Source organism: Aricia agestis, chromosome Z, assembly GCF_905147365.1.
Source record: "Aricia agestis chromosome Z, ilAriAges1.1, whole genome shotgun sequence".
Classification (NCBI taxonomy): Eukaryota; Metazoa; Arthropoda; class Insecta; order Lepidoptera; family Lycaenidae; genus Aricia; species Aricia agestis.
Window position 1 is genome coordinate 26,129,358 of NC_056428.1, and position 20,814 is coordinate 26,150,171.

The following is a 20,814-nucleotide window of genomic DNA, read 5'->3' on the forward strand; positions in this document are numbered from 1 at the left end:
ATGATGTTTAATGAGCAAAGCTGTACCACCATGCCCATCAGATCTATCTTCCCTTAGACAGATATATCCGGGAATCTTGAAGAGAGATTCCGGTTTTAGCCATGTCTCTTGTAAGGCAAGAATAGAAGGTTTATATTTATTAATTAGATATAAGATTTCATGTTTTTTACTAACTGCACTTCGGCAATTCCATTGTATTATATGGTCCATTATTAGATGTATTATTACTATTTAATTCTGTATTCAGTAAAGCTACGTTGGACGGTGAAAAAGTAGATAGGGATGCAGTTATAGCATTGTATAGTAGGGAAATGGGAATATATACAGATCTACGGGCAGAGCATTGTAACACATAAATACCCTCTTGGGTAATACTTGTCCATCAAACGTTATAACAACCGACTCAGTGTTATTAGATTGAGTTGTTCCATTGATAACTGTTTTTTTTCTTTAACCTTCTTATTTTTAAAATCTCCCCACAACCGACAGAAACTGTTATATTATTAATTATGTCCTCGTCGGACCAATCAGTGGGAATCCCCCTGACTAGGCCTATTCTGCTGACTTGGAAGGAAGGTATAAAAGCTTTGTATTGATCTGCATTTAATGATTGACTATTTATAAAGTTGTTTGCATCCGAATAAACAGAAAAGGAAATAGATAGCCTATTTCTTGCTATCTTTTTTATGCTACCGTTAATTATATTTTGTATGTTATTTTTCTTTAAATAATGCCCAAAAACAATCGGATGAAAATTTACATTTTTTAAAATTAACCTACCTAACCCTAGAATCAACTAAGCTTTGGTTTTTCGCGGTATTATCAATTGTCTGTGTTTCAGAAATTGTATCATTCTCTTTACAAGCTACGTTGTTTTCCGAATCGCTAAAACACATACAGTTTATATCTTTTTTAGCTTTTGTTGGGTCACTTTTAATTTTTTTCATGCACTTCCTACAGCGCTTCTTAGAAATCGCTGGACGTTTGCGTGAATTTGTTGAGTATGAAGCACCTGTATCCATATTAGAGTCGTTTGAAATAGTCACATAACAACTAACGGGGGGACCAGGTCCCCCCGGGTCGGGCTCCACCATGGTATTCTTATAAAACTACAAAATAAAAGAAAACTTAACTACACTACTAAAAAGAGAAATTATGACTAAAAATAGACTATATAATTAACTATTTACATATAAAAATTAATTTTAAAATTTTATGAAAAGGTACCGCGACCGCCTTATTCAAGTTCCCGCGCTTTTTTTCCATCTTTGACCTTGTCATCATCCCTATTAAGTCGATTTTTTTTCAATTATATTTCATAATATTTGTATACCATTCGATAATCCTATCGATCAAAGTTCTCTCCCGATGCATACAAACTACGAAAGAGTGACGTCAGTCTTTCGTAGCACTTTGTATGGAGCGTTTCGGGCAGGTCTATTTTATGAGATGATTGAATTGTCACATCTTGGTGAATTTTTAAGCTATCAGAGTCATTCTTTCAGCGATATTTCTATTTTTTAATGGTCGTTCAATTACCAATAAGAAAAAAATAGTCATCAAGCCTATTATTATTCGAGCAAGCTACGTGAGTCAATTCGTGCGTAGTGTGTGCGTGGGTTACAGTGGACACAGTCACATAATTATATTTCCTTGCAAAGCGAAGCTTGACGCACGTGCGTAGTCTCTTCGTGCGCTGCGGTAGAATGGCGCTTTATTTCATACAATGTTGTTTTCAGTCTTGTTTTGTGAAATTAGTCGAAGTAGAGATATAAGGGACACGTCCGATTTCCGAATACATTCGGCCGGCATCGACAATGTGTTTGCGACTTTATATAGATAATATCTTCTGTCAAACAAAAGGAGGATAAATTGTCTATTCTCCTTGTCTATAGATTGGCACGGAGTTCAGATTGCGGATGAAAAAACAAGTTCCGAGTTTTGCTTTGGACATTTTAGCAAGTGATTTAGGTACCACCAAGTCTTGTAACATTAAAAATTTTTAATTAGTGTATCAAAATGGCAAATATAGCAGCAAAACGTATAAAAAGAGAATTTAAAGAAGTAATGAAAAGTGAGGAGGTAAGTAAAAACAAAGTTTAATATCTTATTAGATGTAAAATACATTTTACTTTATATCTATTATAAGCACTCCAGACTTTATTGAACATAATACTTACTTATTAGATTAAATCAAGCGTATGTCTATTAACTTGGCAACAAAAAACGTAAAATGTAATTCTTTATTTTGCGACTGACGCATGATTCAGCAAGTTTTGTTTACTTTGCATACATGATATTATTCTCATTTTATATCTCAACTGATTAAAATGTTCCAAGCTACATTCAATTTTATTCCTATCTTATGATTGTGTTATATTCATACCTATACCACTGCAACTAAAGTACTAATTAGTAACTAGCGAAGATTTGTCTGAACGAAACAATGTGCTTAGGCAATCTGCAACATTTTATTCTTTGTGTTTAATAATGTACAAAAACTAACCTCTTGTTGCTTTTTTGTTGCTGTCATTGTTAACCTTATTAATTCAAAATCTTACCATTATCTTCCTTGAAGGAAGATGATAATTATTTTAAAACCTAATTTGTATCATTCTCGAGTTTTAGTTGGACTTTATAATATTTTTTTATAAATAAAATAGTCAAAATGTTTAATGCAATTCCAAATGGCAAGTTTTTGTTATTGCTGCTTGGCGAAATCCATAAAGTTAATATAGCTATACTCCATTAGGGCTAACTTGTCGCTAGCGATCATTGACTCCCTGTCAAGAACTTGTCATTTTCCATATAAAACCATGATTGACAATATCTGACACTTCATTATCAATCGCGGTTTATATGGAAAATGACAGGTTTTTGACAGGGAGTCAATGACCGCTAGCGACAAGTTAGCCCGAGTGGAGTATAGCGGAATAGAGAAACAAAGGCCTGAGCAAGAGAGATGTCACTATCAGTAATACTGCATGGTAAAAAGAGACGTGTGATACATGACAGCAGAACTCCTTTTTTGACGTCCAGTCGGCACATGCCACACATTGACAATTTATTCTCATAGAAATCATGTTCAATCATGCTTGTGTAAGTGTATACGTACACATATTTTTACACACAGATGAAACCAATTTCGGTTTCGTTTGACAGCTAGAGATTGTTGCTCTATTCCACTTTTAACTTTGAAATCTCACCTTGACATTATTTATACTTTGGTTGTACACATTCGTGAAACTGTTTGAGCCTCCTTTGTGCTATGTAAGCTAAGCTGTTGAATTTATAATATAAATCACATTGTGTCAAATTGTAATTGAGCAATAAAGTGAAAACTGAACCAATATTTCGCATTATATATGAACTTATCTTAGAACTTGCCTTAGAAAGCAGAATGTTGCAAATGGTGCAAAAAGAAGAAATGAACTCTTATAATTTTTTGTGTGAAAACTACAATTTACTTATTAGGATATTGTTACTGAATGTGAACATGCTATATCGGAAAACATCATGTGACACATTTCACATGATGTTTTCCGATATAGCATTTAAAAAATCTGGAAAATTATGTATATGTAACTGCCCACTATGTCCCAACTACTACCCACTTATATTACCTAATTATGAGTTAACAATTTAGCTGGAACATAATCAGCTAATTTTGATTAAACTTAGTGCACATGTACAGTAGATCATAGGAAAGAACATGATTCCTGGCCTCTTATATCATGCATTTTATAGCTGGCGAATATAATTATTGTTTCTTGATCATTTGTGTCCCTGGTATTGTATTATGGTATGCAAATAAGGAATGGCTAAACAAATTTGTTTCATATTGTAAACAGTGTAAGAATTAATATTGTTTGTCATTTTGAAACATGTGGTTGTGCCATAATAATAGATGCTTGTCAGAGTTCAATCAATTTATAATGTTTTCGCAATGGCTTCTTATATTAAAGAGTAATTTGATCATTTTAGTTACATATAAACACTACTTTACAAACACGTTACATGCAATGCCTATATAATATATTTGTTATATTATTATATTCTTGTGACTATCTGACTAAAAACTTGAGTGATTTTGATAAAAATTGTAATATAATATTAAGACTGGATTGCACCAACTAACGCCTCACGCCTCAGGCGTGGGTAAAGTTAAAGTTAATGTTATAGTTATAGTTAAGGTAAATTTAACTTTAACTTTAACTTTACCCTTAACTTTGCCCAGAGAAATTGACAGATGACAGCTGATCCAACAAGGTTATACATGCGCGTGGGCGGGGGCGCTGCTGGTAAAGGAAAACTGTCAAAAATTGCGGTTTTTGTATGATGACAGCGTTAGTTCCTTTTTTCGCCACATGCATTTAAAACCTTGTCGAGCTCTATGGTTATAGTTAAATATGGCGTCTTGATGGCGTCCATTTTTAACTTCACCCAAAGATCTGACTTTTGCACTGTAGTCAAAGTTAAAGTTAAATTTGCAGTTAAAGTTAGTTGGTGCAATCCAGTCTTAGTGTGCCCATTATAAAATTTAATTGGCTGGATCATCATAAAAAATATAATTGTCTGGGTCTTCAAGTATGAACACAATCAATATTTAAGCTACAGTTGCCATGCACCCTACTATAATATGTTTGATATATTAGATGTCCCCTCCTACCTCAAATACACCCCTTGTTAGCTTAATGGCCAACAGTCATGCAATAATATTCTATATTAAAATAGAACTTTGTCCTTTTCAAACTTTCATTGTTTCATATTATATCATGAACATGTTTTTCCTCACTTATAATTTTTGCTTTATTAGCAGAGCCGGATCTACCATATGGCTATTTGGGCTTAAGCCCAGGGCCCCATGAGTTCAAGGGCCTCCACCGCCCAGCTACGTCAAGTCAAAAATAGACAATAATGCGAAATAATTCATAATTTTATAAATTTTTTGTTGGTATCCCTGAGAATCATACGGTCATGGTTTATTATACAAATTTAGTTGTTGAGACCACGAACTGACAGTTAAAATGTTGTAGCCCTAAGTAGTATCAACCCAGGGCCCCTAAAGCTCACGGTCCAGCCCTGTTTATTAGTATCTTGTACTTTCAATGAGCCCATCTTTTATTATATTTGGTCTCTCAGCAATTACATCAATGAAAGTTAGTATTTGGTTACCCTACGTTGATCTAGGTATTATCCTTAAGGAGAATATTTATTTTAAATTTATTCAGAAAAACAATTTTGATCTAGGCATTTTCGAGTTATGCTTTATATTTCTTGACACTTGAACTTGACAACACTTAGGCTGCGTTTCCACCAGGGCTGCAGAGATGTGTTGCAAGGAATTTGTTATTGAGAACTAATAGAATCTCTTCATTGACGTGTGCTTGCCGTGATCTCGCTCAGTACATAGCCTAGTAAACGAACGATTCTGCTTGGAAAAGTCGAAAGCAGAAGTTTTAACTTTGGTACCTTGTTTAGACTAGTTAGGAGACAAACATACAAAAATTCCTGACCCCTCCGAGGTGAGCTCGAGGGAGAGGGGGGCAAAGAAGGTCCCGTTTTTTGGTTTTTTGCTTACTCATCATAAACGGTGCTTCGTACGAAATTATCTTGTACTACATAATAAAAGCTAAATAAATTCTCTACAACTTTGTTCTTTACACTTTGTATCTATCTCCAATCATCGCCTCGCTATGAGCTTCTGAAATTGGCCGAGTGTGTTTTTTAGGGTTTCGTACCCAAAGGGTAAAAACGGGACCCTATACTGAGATTTTAATGTCTGTCCGTCTTCTTGACCGTCTGTCTGTCCGTCTGTTTGTCTGTCTGTCTGTCTGTCCGTCTGTCTGTCCTTCTGTCTGTCTGTCTATCTGTCTCCGGCTATAACTCAAGAACGATAATAGCTAGAGAGTTGAAATTTTCAGAGATTATGTATATCTGTTGCCGCTATAATAATAAATACTAAAAACAAAAGAAATTAAATAATTTAGGGGGGCTCTCATACAACAAACTTGATTTTTTTGCAATTTTTTGCTCGATATCTATCATGGCATAAGGTAGGCTGAAATGTTCACAAAATACTAAGTTATATTTATACTTTAATAATTAAAAATAAAATTTAAACAAAATAAATAATTAATAATTAATTTTTAAAAAAGGAGGGGCATATCGTCCAAACTAATGTAGCACTTTGAGACATACGCCAAATGAAAGGGCTTGAAAAGTTGAACATTTTATTATATGACGAAAAATCTCTAAACCATGGGAGTAAAAATTTAATGAGGGTAGAAGGTAAGAAAAAATCACATAAAAACACCCTATATTATTGCATCAATTTATGGTGTTGCTGGTAAGGAATGACTTCTGGAAAGTAATCGTATATGGCAAACTTAAGGAAGGTGTTGTATTTTAGTACATATATTGTTTCATATTTTTAAGAAATCTATGACAAAACAATAAAACATTAAAAATCTAACCTTTTCTGGGTTTAACCGTACATCGTTACCTTGGAGAATTTGTTTATAATAAGCAATACTAGCGAATGGTGCAATAATACAGGGTGTTTTATTTTTCCTAAGAAATAAAAAAAAAACATCCTTTATTATTGCACCATGCGCTAGTTTTGCTAATTATAAACAATTTCTCCAAAGTGATATTAAGCGAAAAAATCAGGCAAAGGTTCGATATTCAACATTTAATTGTTTTTTGTATGAGAAAAATAAAGTTTGTTGTATGAGAGCCCCCCTAAAATATTTAATTTATTTAGTTTTTAGTATTTATTGTTATAGCGGCAACAGAAATACATAATCTCTGAAAATTTCAACTCTCTAGCTATTATCATTCTTGAGTTACAGCCTGGAGACAGACAGACGGACAAACAGACGGACAGACAGATGGACAGACAGACTGTCAGGAAGACGGACAGACATCAAAGTCTCAGTAATAGTGTCCCGTTTTTACCCTTTGGGTACGAAACCCTAAAAAACACACTTTTGAAATTCGGCCAATTTTAGAAGCTCATAGCGAGGCAATGATTGGAGATAGATACAAAGTGATACAGGACGAAGTAGTAGAGAATTTAATTAGTTTTTATTATGTAGTAGAAGAAAATTTCGTACGAAGCATCGTTTTTGATGAGTAAGCAAAAAAGCAAAAAATGGGACCTTCTTTGCCCCCCCCCCCCCCCCACCTCCCTCCCTCCCTTCCTCGAGCTCACCTCGGAGGGGTCAGGACTTTTAGTATGTTTATCTCCTAATTACTCTAAACAAAGTACCAAAGTTAAAATTTCTGCTTTCGACTTTTCCAAGCAGACCCCCATTTTGGGCATTCGTTTACTAGGCTAACAGCGATTCTACTGGATCTTAAAAACACATTCCTTGCAACACGTCTCTGGTGGAAACGCAGCCTTAATCTCCTACATATTATTATAAGGGAAATAATAAAACGAGCGAATAAAAAATTACTTTGCGACTTATGATGAACATACTGTTTTAATAACATGAGCGGTATTAATTTGACTGAGCGAAAAATAAACTAAACTAACGACTAATATTGATTTATAATAAAATCCAGAACGAGCTTACAAAATGTGAATTGCGATTAATCTACTTCAGATATTAAAATTCTATTCGAGCGACTGTATTACTAAGTGAGCGACTGGAAATACATAGCGGGCAACTTCAATATTAAATATAGATTCAAGTTTTCTAAGTGAGGTTATTTATTACGAGCTACTAAAAAGTTCATTATGAGCAAACTTTTGTGAGCTGCTTTATTAATGATAATTGGTTACTGATATTCTATTTGAGGCTTTATATTTCGATACGTGTTTTAATGAAAACTACATATTATTAAATGTGTGCGAATTCGAATGGGGGCGGGGCGACGAATCGTTGCAGTCAGGTAAGTTGGGCTGCGGACCAATACGACTTTTTTGGGTTAGGTTAGATGGCTAAGGCCTTAGCCATCGTGGTTATTTTTTGTAAACCACCCAGAAGTAGGAGCCTCGCGTAGCGGGGCACCGTCGAATCATAATTGAACCAGCTGTTTTTTTTTTTGGTAGAGGTTGCCATTAAAATTTTACCCATTTCTTAGACGTTCCGTTAAGGATTATAATTTGTGTAATTTATTAATGAATTTTATATATAAACGCACTGACCTCTATACACTGGACAGGCGATCGCTATCAATAAAATATTCCTATTTGAAAGTCGCCATATTGGCGCTGATTGCTATGTGAAAGCAATAGTGAGTGTACTTGGAACTACTATTTTGCAAATGGCGGTTGTCATTTTCTATATAAATTAGTTCACAGTACGCTCACCGCGGTGCTTCAAATCGGCATAAGAAATAGCTGTCATTTTGTACGGCATAGCCTGTCCAGTGTATTATTGAGGTCAGTGTATAAACGGGATTTACCCCCCTCCCCCGCCCCCACTTCCTCCCCTGCCCCCTTAAATCGTTGGGTATGATTCTAAACTTTTACCGTTATATAATTTAAGTTCCTACAAATAGAACAATACATATTTTGGGATCATCAAATCAAAGTATGAAATACTTTCTATCTCTGTTGGCTACCACTTTTTTTCACATATAAAATTGTGGTTTTTCTTATCCAAATGAAGCTACCCACAAAAAATTTCCTTGATAGTAATAAAAAAAAATTGTTCTATCCCTGTCCGTAGTAGTCCCTGAATAAAAGTGTTTCATCAAATAGTTATTTCATATTCATTTTTTTTTTATTTTAATGTGTGAGCACACACATTAAAACAAAAAAATTATATTATACCCTGCTCATTAGTGTATTTTTCAAAGTGGTTTTTGGTAAGTATTCGAAACACTTCATTTAAGATAAAATGCCGCCCGGTATAAAAATTACATTTGCCAAATATTGAAAAAAATGCAGGACGTAACGTTGACACTCAAACAGATATTAGGTGTCGCTCAAAAATTATAAAGCTGCTCGTTTTGTATTTTAGGTAACTCAAATAAAGAATTTCTAAGTTGCTGTTCTCTTAATTTCTCGTCACTCACTCTCAGTCGCTCAAATAGTAATTCTATAACCCAAATTTAGTAATTTTGACACCTAAAACTGTAATTTACAGTCACTCGATTAAATACTACCCTTATTATAATGTTATGTCATGTATGCACTACCATATTTTAATCCATTGAACAATAAAGAGTTATTTTATTTTCCCTTATTTACAGGTTGTGGATGGTTCCATAAAATTAGAATTACTAAACGAAAGCTGGACAGAGCTGCAGGGCGAGATAGCAGGTCCACCAGAGACACCGTACGAGGGTGGCACATTCTTACTTGAAATTAAAATCCCAGATACATACCCGTTTAATCCACCCAAGGTAAATATATTTATATTATTGTAAATTAGAAAGCGACTCTGTCTCTTAATTCTTCACCCCTAAGAGCTAATCCACACGGCGACGCAGCGCTGGCGTTGCGTTGTTTTACATACAAATAACCAAAGCGCGCTGCGTCGTCGCAATGCACACATGACGGGCAGTAGCCCACGCGTACTCTGTGCCCACGCGTCTCGCGGGCTACTGCCCGTCGAAGCGGGAGGGGGTGTAGACGTTAAAGCCTCCCGCACACAGGCGCGTTATTATCGGTTGATAAAAACGAATGCGTTAATGCGTCCCGATTCCTTACATACAGCTGCGTTTTTATCGTCCGATATTTCTTACGAGAGAGCGCGGCGTCGCGACGGCACTATTATACCATCTGTCTCAGGTATGCAAGAAAATTGCGTTATTGCGATATACTTCCATTGCGGCGTAATTATCAGAGCAGTGTGTAACTACATGACCGTCCTAGTACAAAATGTACTGAAAACAGATATCGCAATAACGCATGCGTTTTTATCGACCGATAATATAACGCACCTGTGTGTGCGAGGCTTAAGAGGATGCACCAGGGGCGAGAGAAATTGATGCTATCATGTTTTTTAGATCCGCTTCATGACAAAGATTTGGCACCCGAATGTGTCATCCGTCACGGGGGCAATTTGCTTAGACATTCTGAAAGATCAGTGGGCGGCAGCTCTCACCTTGCGCACAGTCCTCCTGTCTATACAAGCTCTGCTCGCCGCAGCTGAGCCCGAGGACCCCCAGGATGCCGTGGTAGCGAAGCAATACCGTAACAGTCCACATCTTTTCACCATGACAGCGAGGCATTGGGCCAACGTGTACGCTGGAGCCCCAACCGTCATGACGGAGTGCAATCACAAAGTGCAGCTGCTCGTGGATATGGGCATCGATGAAAACAGAGCACGAGTCGCACTATCCAGCTACGACTGGGAGCTCGAGAGAGCCACGGAACAATTGTTTAGTTAGGTATCAAATTTTAAAAGTTGGGTGACCTGTTGGTTTGATTATAAGATAACAGTAAGTTATAGTTGGCAAGTTACAAATGTGGAACGTTCAAGTATTACGTCAAGTGGTTTAGGGACATTAGCATCGTTATTTTGCCTTACTTACGAGGTTTAAATATCGTTTTTACGAAAGGTTGCAACCATCCTGTTTTCCCACGACGTTACGTCTTAGTTTTTGTAGCATCTTGAGACAATGGACATCCTGATAAAATTTCGAGCAGCGTCTTGTTACATAATTACCTTAATAGTAAAAAAAATTGTTACAAAAAGTTCTTGTTTTTTTATTAGGATATCAATCTTATATGTAGTTTTAAAGGTATTATTTTATAGAAATTGTCTTAAAATTTTCGATGTGTACTAATTTTACAATATATTTCTAGATGAATTAGTCCTAGTTTTTAAAACTTCAAACCTGTTTTTCATTTGAGGTTGGCAACCCTATGTTAGGGTAATACTTCTGAGAAGAACGAACATATTTTGAACTTGTTAACTAGTCTACTGAGAAATATTTGATTGTTGGCAATGCAAGGTGTCTTAAGCCCTAGGCAACATGGCAAATCAAGTAATAAAGTTGATAATAGTTTTTAAAGTCCTGAATTGTAACTTGTTTTATTTTTTTAAATTGTTCTGTTTTGTAGAAGTTGAACTTGCTTAGACTTAAGTTTAATTTCAAAGTCATGTTCACAGAGATTTTAATACCTGATCATGCAGCTAGTATGCTATCATAGTAATGAACCATTCAATGTATTTCCTAAACTATTGTTGTGAATAGCTAAAACTGTAATAAAATGTTCTAAGTCACTATGCGTATTCCTAGTTCCTACTATCTTATCTTATTTATATATTTAAACGAGCAATTCTTGTATACTTATATATATTTATAATTGAACGCCTCCGTGGTCTAGTGGTTAGAGCGTCGCTCTCGACTCCGGAGGTCGTGGGTTCGAATCCCGCGTTGGAAACATATTATTTCCAAGTTTGGTTAGGACAATGCAGGCTGATCACCTGATTGTCTGACAAGTAAGATGATCCATGCGTCGGATGGGCATGTAAAAAGTCGGTCCTGCGCCTGATCTCTCGCCGGTCGTGTCGGTCTTCCGTCCCACTGGGTTATGAGAGTAAAAGGAATAGAGAGTGCTCTTGTGTACTGCGCACACACTTGGGCACTATAAAATTACTCCTGCGTACCTGGCCTGGTTTCAATGAAACCGGCCACCGTCACCGAAACCGGTGTGGGGAGTATTATTATTATTATTATTTATAATTGGAATCTCATAATCGGCTCCAACGATTTTCATGAAATTTAGTATATAGGGGGTTTCCGGGGCGATAAATCAATCTAACTAGGAATAATTTTTAGAAAATGTCATTTTCATCGAATACCGAGCAAAGCTCGGTCAAATAGCTAGTATCTACTTAATTACTTAGCTTTGAAGTTACTTATTGGCAGCCCTCAAATAGTTACGCTACGACAATATATTTATTAGCAAGGTGGGCCAAATCTATACTTGATATTAAAAAGCAGAAGAGTTAGTTTGTTTGTTTGAACGCACTAATCTCAGGAACTACTAGTCCGATTTGAAAAATTCTTTCAGTGTTAGATAGCCCATTTATCGGGGAAGGCTATAGGATATATATTTTATCACGCTTAGACTAATAGGAGCGAAGAAATAGAGGAAAAAACGGGGGAAATTATTTAAAAGAGCTTATCGACGGAACTACTGGAGCAATTTTTAGAGTTCCATACTCAAAGGTTAAAAACTAAGATTATTACCTAGTTAGACCCTGTTACTAAGACTTCGTTGTCTGTCCGTCTGTCTGTCTGTCTGTCTCCAGGCTGTAACTCAAAAAAGGTAATAGCTAGAAAGTTGAAATTTTCACAGATTATGTATAACTGTTGCCGCTATAACAACAAAACAGGGGGGCTCCTGTACAACAAACGTGATTTTTTGCTCTTTTTTGCTCTATATCAAATCAAAGTATGTACCATTGTTATCGATGCATTTTTACCATCTTAAGGGTAGTTCGTTGATTGAGAGTCAATAAATTCTTTGAATGCTGATGTGGCAGTCCAAGCCACATCAGAGTTGAATTTTTTTCGGCTAAGGTTCACAAACCTCACATGGGTTGAGGAAGGATGTTTTGGGTAAGAAAAACCTCCTCGTGCCACTTCCACCCCCGGAACCCCCCTTTCCCCCCATTTAGGAGAAAGTTACAGGGCGCAGCACCCCGCACAATCCAGAAAGTCCAAAAGTAGGTTAGGTTAGAACTGTGACTGTGCTGCGGCAGCGTCACAGTTAAAAAATGCGACCAAAAAACTTAGATGTATCATGTAACCTCAGAATTCCGAAAATTTCAAAGGTGAGTAGCTCCAAAACTGGGGGGTTTCTCAGTGGGGATTTGGTACGGGGATGTTTACCCCTCCTCCCCCCTCCCCCCTCACCCCTGCTCCCCATCAATTTTGAGGTAGGTTTCCGAACCTTTACCTTTTTAGTGTTCCGTAGCCAAATGGCAAAAAACGGAACCCTTATAGAGTCGTCATGTCTGTCTGTCTGTCTGTCTGTCCGTCCGTATGTCACATATATACAACAATGGAAAAATTATTAAAAATTTTAGGGGTCCCCAATCCCCATAGGTACAATTGAAACAAAAAAAAAATTTTCATCTAACCTATGCGTGTGGGGTATGTCCCCCCCCCCCCTCTAACTTCTAAAGTAGGGACATGATAAGTCTAAAAATAATATTATATAATATATAGGTACATTACTGTAAAAACTACCAACGAAATTTGGTTTGAACGATATCTAGCAAGTAGTTTTTTTTATACGTCATAAATGGTAAACCCTAAACACTGACCTCCATTACATTATTGGAGGAGTGACCTTAAACCAACAAAAAAAAAATTTTTTTTTCATCTAACCCATACGTTCTCAACGTGTGGGCGTTTGAGACTTTCGGGGGGGCAGTAGAAGTAGAAGACCCAGAGAAAATTAGGGGGCATTGAGATGGCGCAGATGGGGCGTGGGTAGATTAAAAAATACACGCTAATAAAGTAAATTAAAAATTAATATAGTTTAATTTTTGTTATTGTAGGTAAGTATTGTAATCATTTTTATCACGTGTGCACTGTGCACGTATTATATAATAGATATGCAAAATATTGCTCAATATAACTAAGCATGCATTTTAATTACTCCCATAATTGAAACATTCTTCTTTCATTCTTCATTTTAAACTCAGAAATAGGCAAGGGGTAATATTCCTATCTTACGACTATAATATAATAGCTTAGGAACGTTTAAATATAATCGTGGCAATAGCTGTTTAAAATTCGCAACAGATGGTAAGTAAAATTAAGATGGGGGCTCTAGAAAAAAACATGAAGTTATCCAAGGTCCGGGGATGTCACAGACATTCCAATTGCAGCTCCTCCAGTTTTGCGGTCGTCTGTTGTGCAGTGTGTGGTCTAAGCTAGACCACGTAGACCGTCTAGCATTGTCCTGAAGCAGCAGTGGCATAGAGCGATTGACCAGCCTTGGTTGTTTAGCAGCTAATTCTTCCATCACGGTTTGCAGTTGCTGACAATAGATATCTGCCGTAACCGTTTGGCCAGATTATGGAAAGTTGTAGTGTACGACACCGGCACTAGTCCACCAAACACTCACAAGCAGCATCGCCAGATTTTTTTTGTGTCAAGTCGGGAATTTGGAACTTTTTGAGTGACAATAGCCGGATTCTTCCGTCAAAAACGGGACATAGTAAAATATTGCATAAAATCAAAAGTTTTCGAATTTTATCTTTTTATTTAACTTAAAATTACGTTTAAAGTTACAATAGATAGCAAAGTAGCCATAGAAAATCCACCCCTCTATCCTCCACACTCTTATCGTCGTTACAGAGTACAGACTACATACAGACTTACCTTTCTCAGCACGCTGCGCGTACGTTCGAGTTATCCTCGAAAAGCGGGACTAAGGCCGGTATAAATAGTCAGTACTCAAGATGCATCTCGGTCTCAAGACACGGTTCAGGCTCTGTGATTGCTTGGCTGTCAAAATTTGGACCAATCACAGAGCCGAACCGCGTCTTGAGACCGGGTCGCATCTTAAGTACTGACTATTTATACCAGCCTAAGACTAATGATATAAATAGTCAGTACTTAAGATGCGACCCGGTCTCAAGACACGGTTCAGGCTCTGTGATTGCTTGGCTGCCAAAATTTGGACCAATCACAGAGCCGAACCGCGTCTTGAGACCGGGTCGCATCTTAAGTACTGACTATTAATACCAGCCTAGGTGTGATAAAATATAACCTATAGCCTTCCTCAATAAATGGGCTATCTAATACTGAAAAAGTTTTTCAAATCGGACCAGTAGTTCCTGAGATTAGCGCGTTCAAATAAGCCCTTTCAAATAATTTCCCCCCGTTTTTTCCACACTTTCCTCTATTTCTTCGCTCCTATTAATATTAGCGTGAAAAAAATTATTATTATTATTTCATGGAAAATATTATAATGTATTAGTATGTAGGCAGTTAATTTCGAAAATGTTGAAATGTGTCTATTGATTTATTGTAGTAATTAATTGCACGTTAAGGTTATGAACTATAATAATTTATGTATGGAAATGTAGTAAATGAAAAACTTTTCATTAATTTCAGATTTTTAGGTCCCTGTACTAGTTTGCAACATTTTAGTCTGCAAGCAATGGTTGTTAAGAAGATTTAAGGAGGAGGAGAAGGAAGGTATGGGATTTTGAGAGGTGCGGCCACTAAGGGAAAATCCTCTGATCAAGTGAGGTGGTATACAGCTGGCCTGAGCCCACGCGATATATTTCAGCTGTCGTATGTACAGGGTGTAACAAAACAAAGTAATAATACTTATGTATGTATGTATAAAGATGCGCGTCCACTGGATCGAAATCGGAGCGTAAGCAGCGGACGGATTTGTTGCCTAAACCTTATGGATTAAATCTGTTTTATTGTTTTGGTGTTTATTTAGCTATGTACAATATTTTTTATTGAAATAAAATATTTATTTGAGCTCATTTTTTTTTTAAATTTTGGCATGTTTAGAGTGGAAGGTTTTGCACTTAAAAATTTTAACTTTAGTTTCAATTTAAAAAAATAATAAATGTATTTTTTTTTTCTTCTAAGTCCGACCTCTTGTTACGTAGTATATGACATTCTCTTTGGTACCTTAGAGATTAGTTAAATTTCATTTAGTTAGATATTTAGGTGACCTTGAGCGGTACTAGGCTGACGTTACATGACAGATCAAAAGGAACCAAATTTAAAACGGTAATAGCACAGAATAGATAATAGTACAAGGTAATACATAATGGGAGTTACGATTTAGTTTTTATTATTCGTAGACTACACGTAAACACTGTAAAACATGTATTTTGTGATTTTAATTACATGACCCAAAAACAAAAAAATAATTTCCTTCAGCGGGATTTGAACCCGCGATTCGGCTTGGGCCGTGGGCGTCGACACTCTAAAAAGTCTAACCACTGAGCCACTGAGGTCTTGTTCAATGTAAGGTTACAATTAACGATATCTTCCTTGACCTATTGAAGCTCCCAAAAGAAAAGTAATGACTGATTTCGTTCACGTGTCGGAGACAATAGTGAGGTCGTGTTGATGCACCGTATATGGCGTACTAATGCACACCTGTTTCATTCATCATAATATTCATTATAACTGCCCTTTAAGTTAAACTTTAATTATATTCATAATTATTTAGACGTGCCGCGCGGTTTCGCCCACCTAAATTAGATATTTCACAGACTAATTAGGGGGAGGGGCGAGAGGGACACTTGCCCCGGGCGGCAAGTGGCCACCTCCCAATTTTTGTTCTGAACTTAGACTTTTTCGAGAACAAGGCAAATAAGTACTTACTTTTAAATATAAATGAATTACAACCTGTTTCTTTGTGAGATGTTATTTAAAAAAAAACTATTTACAGGATAACTTTAGCACAGCTCTTAAAATTTATGCAACCCTTCCAGTAACTTCTGCTTCATGTCAGAGAAGCTTCAGTAAAATGAAGCTTATCAAGAATTATTTACGCTCTACAATGTGCCAAGAGCGCTTGTCGGGTTTGGCTATATTGTCCATTGAGAGCGAAATAGCCAACAACCAGTTTTTTTTTTTAAATGAAATAAAAGGGGCAAACGAGCAAACGGGTCACCTGATGGAAAGCAACTTCCGTCGCCCATGGACACTCGCAGCATCAGAAGAGCTACAAGTGCGTTGCCGGCCTTTTAAGAGGGCAAAGGGTAATAGGGGAGGGTAAGGAAGGAAAGGGAAGGGAATAGGGGAGGGTAGAGAAGGGAAGGGAAGGGAATAGGGGAAGGCAGAGAAGGGAATAGGGGAGGGTAGGGCAGGGAACAGGGTAGGGGATTGGGCCTCCGGTAAACTCACTCACTCGGCGAAACACAGCGCAAGCGCTGTTTCACGCCGGTTTTCTGTGAGAACGTGGTATTTCTCCGGTCGCGCCGGCCCATTCGTGCCGAAGCATAGCTCTCCCACGTAAATGTTTTTATTATTCGTAGCAACAACCTAAATAATTATGAAAGTGTAATTGACGATTTCGCTGAAATGATATCGAGAAAAATAAACCTTTAATTTTACTATATTAATAAACAATTTTATAAAAAACAGCATTCTATTTAAGTACCAATTGAAAACGCACATTTTTACTTGGAGGGCGGCAAATTGGGATTCTGTTCCCCCCTTTTTAAAACGTAGATCTTGGCCTGCTAATTAGTCCACAAAAAATAGCCTATGATCCTTCACGTGGTCTACTTCTCATCTGTGCCAAATAACAGAAAATATATGCTCGAGTAGTTCGTAAGATAAGCCCTTTCAAATAATTTCCCCCCGTTTTTTCCACACTTTCCTTTATTTCTTCGCTCCTATTAGTATTAGCGTGATAAAATATAACCTATAGCCTTCCTCAATAAATGGGCTATCTAGCATTGAAATTTTTTTTCAAATCGGACCAATAGTTCCTGAGATTAGCGCGTTCAAACGAACAAACTCGTCCGCTTTATAATATTAATAAGTTGTGGCGGTACCCACAATTCACCTAACATTCCTGCATCGCGCTATCGAAGTTTCGGAGAACGGCAAGATATATTATACAACGTCTGAAATGACGTCAGTGGGCTTCGGCCTGACCGAGCATGCTATCTCGCTCGGTCGGAAGTTCTTCCTTTTCGGCCGCCACGAACAACGTCAAAAAGTATAGATCCCACCAAAAACATTTTCATGTAAAAATGTTGCCAAGATGAGAACATAATATTATAGTTCGTCGTGTCAAAAAGTAGTGAGATCTCATGTAGAGCCAAGTTTCTAACCTTACATACTCAACCCTAAATCTAAAAACCTTAATTTTACCCTAAAGCACGGCAAAATATTTCATAATAATATTATAATGTGTCAGCCGCACAAGGAGAATCTATAAACTCTACACATTAGTCAAAATCGGTGGCCTTTTTTAGATTTGATGATCGGTGAGTCAGTGACCAAATTGTGGATTTTTGGACACCTATAAAATCTAAAGTATAATAGCTACGATATTCAAAATTTGCGCATTTAATAACTATACCCATGTCATTATATCTTAAAAATTTCAACTATCTGGCATTATTCAAACCAAAGTTACGAGGGTTTAAAAAATACGACGAAACGTTTCGAGAAAAGGTAGGTAGTGCCCTTGCGCGCTTCGCTTGGCTCATCTTGGCGGGGGCACTCCCGTGCCCCCAGATCACGGAGCTAATTAGCTCCGTGGTATAGATAGCCTTCCTCGGGCTCCTCCATCGGACTAGTAGTTCCTGAGTTTAGCGCGTTCAAACGAACAAACTAACAAACTCTTCCGCTTTATAATGTTAGTATAGATAATATTATTATAACTTAACTTTAATTTAATGAAGAGGTAAAAAAATGAACCTATGTTCAAAATTATCTTTAAAGTAATCAACAATATCTAATTATTATTATTGTGAGTAGTGACCTCTGAATATGGCCATATTTTAATCGAAACCAAATTTTTTTTCAGGATGGTAAGTGGTAACTATACAACATTTTAAATTTTTATACTCAGTTAAACAGTAATCTATACTTCTATACTTAATATTATAATTGGGAAGAGTTTGTTTGTTTGAACGCGCTAATCTCAGGAACTACTGGTCCGATCTGAATAATTCTTTTACTGTTGGATAGCCCATTTATTGAGAAAGGCTATAGGCCATATTTTATCACGCTAAGTATAATAGGAGCGAAGAAATAGAGGAAAATCTGGAAAAAACGGGGGGAAATTATTTGAAAGGGCTTATTTGAACGCGCTAATCTCAGGAACTACTGGTCCGATTTGAAAAATTCTTACAGTGTTAGATAGCCCACTGATAGAGAAAGGTTATCAGCTATATTTTATCACGCTAAGACTAATAAGAGCGAAGAAATAGAAAATAAGAAAAAAAAAATGTGGAAAAAACGGGGGAAATTTTATGTAATTGCTTATTATCTTATGAACTACTGGAGCAATTTTCACAAACATGTGAATGTGTCAAACATGAAGAATAGACCACGTACAGGGACATAGGTTATTTTTTGCTGCAAAATGTACGGTTGCGTGCATTTCCTAAATTACGCAAGCGAAGCCGCGCGGAACATCAGATATATAATAAAATCGTAGAAAAGTCAATTCTGTATATTGAACATTTTTGTACAATAAATAATACTTGGGATGTGACCTACTGTGCTAACGCGGACGAAGTCGCGGGCAATAGCTAGTTATAAATAAATCAGTTATACTTACACGGTCTACTGTTCCATAGTTCCATTTCCATGCACAGCAAGTTACGCTAAATACGGCATCAAATTCTATCCCCAAAGGGTAAATAAAACGGATTTTATGAAGTTTTGTGTAGGATGAAACGTGGATGAAACCTTTAATTAAAAGTTTTTTTGAAAAAGCATCAAAGCCTTTCTTGAGCAAACACGAATGGTGCCTGTAGATATTTTTATTGAGCGAGAGACGTCGAGAGTCGAGACAGAAAAAGGCTTTCGCTGTCTTGTTTGTGTTGGAAAGATAATATATTTATTTCTATTATTCTATTAATTAGTGTTGTGTCAGGGTTTTAATAAACAAACTAAACAGTATAGTACACTGTACACTGTAGTATAATTTTACAATGTAGTCCATACTTACATACTTGTACATACCTACACCACGCTGACACTGGTGATGCTATTTTACGTCGTCCGTCGTATTTTTTTAAAAATGAAATAAGGGGGCAAACGAGCAAACGGGTCACCTGATGGAAAGCAACTTCCGTCGCCCATGGACAGCAGCTGCGAATTACAGCTTTGTAGGTCCTATAGTCTCTGAGAAAAACCGCGGACAGACAGGACGGGCGGATAGACGGACAGACAGACAGGCGGACAGACGGATGGACGGACGGACAGACCCGAACTATAATATAAGGGTTCCTTGTTGACTACAGAACCCTAAAAATAATCATGCTATAATCAATAATGTAACGTAATGTTAACAGTATGAAATGTATGAGCGCTGATGTCACTTTTAACATGGCTTTACTCAAAAAGTACAACGAATCTTGACAAGCGCCCTATTGGTCATTAATGTACATGGGTATTTGGTATACCTTCCTAAAATATACAATCCATTCCTGTTGGCTGTTGAGCCCAATACCAGAGCCCATACATTTTTGCCCATCATCATTTAAGTGCTTATTTTAACAAAATGTTATAAAATTACCTCGTCCCGCCCAAACTGCTGAATCGATTCTTCAGAAATTTGGTATTACTACTTATATATACTTTGAGTCCCGGGAAAGGTCCTTTTTATTCCGAAAAAATGCACGGTTCCCAGGCATTAAATAAAAATGATTTCAGCTTATACCGCTACCGGCTATGTGGATTTCGATTATATATTTTGGTATACAGATACGTTATGTCTCGGGAAAGGACATAGGATACTTTACATCCGGGAAAAAGGTACGGTACCCGAATGATAAACAAAAATTATTTGCGCCATAATCACTGAACCGATTTTGATGAAAATTGGTGTGCACTGTGCATATACTTTGCCTCTCGTGAAAGGGCGTTATAAAATTTCCTATTATGCGCCTAAACCGCTGAACAGATTTTGATGAAACTTGGTATGGAGAGACTTCGAGTCCCGGAAAAGGCCATAGGATCCTTTTCACATCCTTTTTATCTCGGAAAAATGTACGGTTCTCAGGCGTTAAATAAAATGATTTCTGCTTATACCGCTACATGGATTTTGATGATATTTGGTATGCAGATACGTTATGTCTCAGGAAAGGACAGAGAGTTCCCGCTTCTTCTTCCCTTCCCGCAGAGTGCTCTTATGTATTGCGCACACATTTG

At 36.9% G+C, this 20,814-nt stretch overlaps 1 protein-coding gene across 2 annotated transcripts; it reads left to right on the plus strand.

Annotated features, from left to right (window-relative positions):
• Window positions 1-1,894: 1,894 nt before the first annotated feature.
• Window positions 1,895-11,192, plus strand: LOC121739103 (ubiquitin-conjugating enzyme E2-22 kDa). 2 transcript variants are annotated; one of them, XR_006037394.1, is made up of 4 exons: window positions 1,895-2,082; window positions 9,211-9,363; window positions 9,970-10,459; window positions 10,501-11,192. XR_006037394.1 is itself a non-coding variant. In XM_042131427.1 (3 exons), the coding sequence occupies exons 1-3, from the start codon at window positions 2,020-2,022 to the stop codon at window positions 10,351-10,353; spliced, it is 600 nt and encodes a 199-aa protein (XP_041987361.1). In that variant the 5' UTR covers window positions 1,895-2,019; the 3' UTR covers window positions 10,354-11,192. The 2 variants fall into 2 exon arrangements, 1 of the variants encoding a protein (XP_041987361.1); XM_042131427.1 differs by having other exon boundaries at window positions 9,970-11,192.
• The last annotated feature ends 9,622 nt before the right edge of the window (window positions 11,193-20,814 follow it).